The sequence below is a fragment of the Synchiropus splendidus genome, chromosome 12 (genome assembly GCF_027744825.2).
Source record: "Synchiropus splendidus isolate RoL2022-P1 chromosome 12, RoL_Sspl_1.0, whole genome shotgun sequence".
Lineage (NCBI taxonomy): Eukaryota > Metazoa > Chordata > Actinopteri > Syngnathiformes > Callionymidae > Synchiropus > Synchiropus splendidus.
The window spans coordinates 4,892,048-4,896,278 of NC_071345.1; the positions used below are offsets into that span (position 1 = coordinate 4,892,048).

Consider the following 4,231-nt stretch of genomic DNA (forward strand, 5'->3'; position numbering starts at 1 on the left):
TTGCTCAATTTGGAAACAAGATACCCCAATTAAATATGGAGATGATTAAATGTACAGTTAATTATATATATATATATATATATATATATATATATATATATATATATATATATATATATATATATATATATATATATATATATATATATATAAACAACAGTTGTCAGCTGAAATTTGACATCTAAAAATCATAAATATGACGATATATATATCGTCATATTTATGATTTTTAGATGTCAAACTTCAGCTGACAACTTTTTATTTATTTTTTTAAACGCCCCAAAACGAAATAAATTATTGTTGTAATTTATAAGAAAACTTGCGTCTTATATACGAGAATATTATTATTCTTGTCAGTTTATTTTGTCTAATAACATGGCGACTGTTTTCTTTATTTTCTGTGGCCAGTGACGGGTTGTGAAGCCGCACATGCGCAGTAGCACATCTCCGTGCAACCGCGACAATGGCGGACACATCTCTTTATTTGGGCAACGTAAATATATCGATAGAACAGAACACGGTTTGTAGACACGTATCTCTTCATATGTTTGGGTCAGTGGTGTTCCAGGTGCTTGGCTGAGCTGTATCGTTTCCTTCAGGCAGGAAAGATGAAGGAGCTGGAGGTTGTGGAGCTGGGAGAACTCGATAATAGACACCACAAGGAGAAGCCTCCGCGGAGGATCATTCATTTCTCCAGCGGTGAGACCATGGAGGAGTACAGCACGGACGAGGAGGAGGAGGAGGAGGAGGACAAGAAGGCGGAGAGGAAGGACCTGCTGGCCTCGCAGGTGGATGCGGTGAGGGTGAGGATGGGTGCGGGGGGGGCTAGTTTTACTGTGGATGAGCTCAGGTCTTGTTTTGTTCCCCAGTCGAAGATGACCTGGGGTCCATATTTCTGGTTCCACATGTGGAGGGCAGCCACATCCACCATCTCAGGTGAGACACTGCTGGACTTGTTTTTACGCACCAGTGGTTTTCAAGCTTTTTTAAGGCACAGCACACTTGGTTCATTGAAAAAATCCTGAGGCTCATAACCGCCAAAGGAACCTCAGCCTATACACAACCGTGCTTCCTCAAAAGTCCTCCAGAAAGTCCCTTATATTTTGGGTTTGTTTTTTTTAATATTTATTTGGGCCTGCTACAAACAGCAGAAAATGTATTTGTTTAAAAATGTCTCCACGAAGGGGTGAGCAATATGGCAAAATGTATTTGTTTACTTTCAATAAGTGTTTCGATCCCTTCTATTTTGCATGAGCGTTTCCACACAAATCTTTCACATTCTTTGTCTTCTTGCTTCCTAACAACAAACATTCTTTCTCTCTTCACATTTTGGAGCACATTTATGAGGTTCTGCAATTCATCTTTCGCCACCTTTTAAACAGCGAAGCAAACTTTGCTGGGCTACGAGTGTCAAAGTTTTGAAGGGAGACGCCACTTTAGCTGTTAGTCAGATAAAGAAAGCTCCACCGTTCTGTTGTGAAGGTGTGTGGTCAAGTTTGAGGCGCATCAGGATTGAAAACAACTCAAACTTGGCGTCTTCGCTGTCAGTGTCTGTGTGAAGAGGAGCCACACATATCTTGAGCAGTGCTGCTGAGACTGACGGATGAATCAGCATAAACCACTGTATAGAAAGAATGCGACCAAATCCACATAGTCAACTCATGTTGGTAAATTCTCAACACATTGCACATAATGTCATGTCATCATATGAGCGGAAACTGGATCACTTCTCACAGCACACTAGAGTGCCGCGGCACACCAGTTGAAAAATGCTGTTATACACCACAGCCATTGTTGTCAAAATAACTGCTGTGTTTTATTTCCCAGCATGCGACTATCTTGGCGAGAGGATGGCCAACTTGTTCGGGATCACATCTGCCAAATATCAATATGCCATTGATGAATATTACAGGATGAAGAAAGAGGTAAGAGTGGTGGATTTCTCTGTCCTAAAAGGTGCTGTAACTGTTGAGGATGGTGTTGCAGCGGGAGGAAGAGAAAGAGGAAGCCCGCCTGTCTGAGGAGGCTGAAAGGTCGTTGGACCGTCCCACACCTCAGGAGGAACGTGGAAACTCGGGCAAGGACGCCGCTTCTCAGGCCACTTATCAGATCCACGACGAAAAGGAAGCACGATCGAGCACCATCATCGTGCCTGCCATCGTCACAGCGACTTAACTGTCCCTCAACATCTTGTTGTCCCAGCACGGTTTGGTTTTATTGACTTTACTAGACAGCACTTCCTGGTTTTGCAGAGGAGTTTGAGAGTTGCACCTTAACAAGCTGCGATTGTGCTAAGGTGTCGAGCAGATCCAAGTTTAAGGTCCCTCCTCTGTGCCTCTAACCAACCTGACACTGTGCCTGACTGATCAACACGCGACTCTGAAGCCTGAATTTGATCACTGACAAGGCATTTCTAACAACGTCAAGCAGGTTTTCATCTCACCATGTCAATGGCCATATTGAAAATAAGCCAATTCAAGCTTAGTTGATCCTAACACCTTTAAAATGTGTGTCTGCTGTCTGTAATAATGTTTACAAAGTTTGTTTTTGCACTAAGTATGTGGTTAACTAGCACCACGACTATGACATTCTGGTTGAAATTTAACTAGTTTACGTCACGAAAGGGACGGTAACTTCTTTTAAATTAATTGTTATTGCAACTTTTGATATGTTTTTAGTTAACAAAATGACTTGTTTTCTATTAAATTATTTTAAACTCTGATAGTCTGCATTTTTTAAAATGTTGGTAAACACAGTACGTATCTGTTGGCTCGCTCACCCAAAGAGGTCAACAACCTTCTGCCCGACTGAAAACAATATCGTCTTTATTAAAGGAAATTTCAGTTCCATTTTTTTCCCTTCTCTAACTCTTGACGTGACTCTCATTCAAACACAGACACAAAGAGCATTTGGCTGCCGAGCTCACGTTTCACCACGTCATTTTAGCGGTGCCATGATGAGACATCTGTGACTGCGAAATGTCCACACAAGGATCCTTTGCACGGCCTGTTTGCAGAGTGACAATACCACCCACTGATCGCCTGCTCACACCACAGTTGGTGACTGAGCTCAGACTCTCTTCTGCACACAACTTTTTCAGTCGAAACAGCATCAAATCCATGTCTATAATCGTAAAAAAAAAAAATTAAAGTGAGTCGTGGTTTGGGACTCATGAATGAAGTAGGTTAAGTTCTGGCAAATTTGAAGTACGCACCTTGACCTTGACCTGTTTCTATTTTAAGCTACAAGCAAATGAGGAACAAGATGTATCACTCAACTTGAATCAGCTTTGGAGGCCAGGTTTGGATGTTAGACCCAAACTATAAAAATGTAAAATATAAGAGGAAAAGAAGGCTATGCACATAGTGCATATATATATATATATAGACTTAGACTTTCTTTATTTATTGTCATTGCACAAAAACATATCACTATATCATGGCAACGAAATTTCGGTCTGAGGCCTCTGGTTTCCAAAAACAAAACTATATGTCCAAAAATAAATGAATAGTAGATAAATACTAGTCAAGAAGATGTACAAATAATAAAATGAACAGTATTGCAGCTACTGTCTTCCGGAGCATCCGATGCAGAACCACCAGATTCAGGAACAGTTTTGTTCCTGGTGCTGTCAGGTTGCTGAACATTGGACAATAGCTGTAGTACTGTTATTTATTTATTTATTTATTTATTTATCTGATATTTATTTATTGTGGACATATAGTTTGGGTTTTTAGAAACCGGAGGCCTCAGGCCGAAATTTCGTTATATAGTGACATGTTTTTGTGCAATGACAATAAAGAAAGTCTGAGTATGTATATATATATATATATATATATATATATATATATATATATATTTTTTTTTTTTTTTTTTTTTTTTTTTTTTGTCAAAATGCATTCTCTTAAGCACTCGCCAGGAAATACGGTGCATTTCTTCATGGCATTACTTGTCTACATCAGCGTTATTTTAGGAAAAAATAGTACTCTTCTTCCAAATGTCAAAACTCAAATGGTCTGCAGTTCACCTGTCAGACGCATGAGAGCGGTGTTGAGCTGAAAAAAGTCATGCGTCAGCGTCTCTGTGGAAATATTTGAACTCGCCATCTGAATATCCCTCTTTCTTTTGTGTGGCATCCGTAATTTGCGCCAAACTTCTAAGATGAATTGCGTTCTTTTTATCTCTGATTGCGATCGCCTGGCTGAAACACCGGTGAATATTACTCATCGAT

General features: G+C 39.9%; 1 protein-coding gene across 2 annotated transcripts; it reads left to right on the forward strand.

The window, feature by feature from the left end:
* Nucleotides 1–425: 425 nt before the first annotated feature.
* zgc:153383 (uncharacterized protein LOC751751 homolog) lies at nucleotides 426–3,326 on the forward strand. 2 transcript variants are annotated; one of them, XM_053881338.1, is made up of 5 exons: nucleotides 426–520; nucleotides 600–797; nucleotides 870–936; nucleotides 1,828–1,925; nucleotides 1,987–3,326. In XM_053881338.1, exons 1-5 carry the CDS (start codon nucleotides 464–466, stop codon nucleotides 2,173–2,175), a joined length of 609 nt encoding a protein of 202 aa, XP_053737313.1. In that variant the 5' UTR covers nucleotides 426–463; the 3' UTR covers nucleotides 2,176–3,326. The 2 variants fall into 2 exon arrangements, with proteins under 2 accessions (XP_053737313.1, XP_053737312.1); XM_053881337.1 differs by having other exon boundaries at nucleotides 600–803; nucleotides 1,987–3,322.
* The last annotated feature ends 905 nt before the right edge of the window (nucleotides 3,327–4,231 follow it).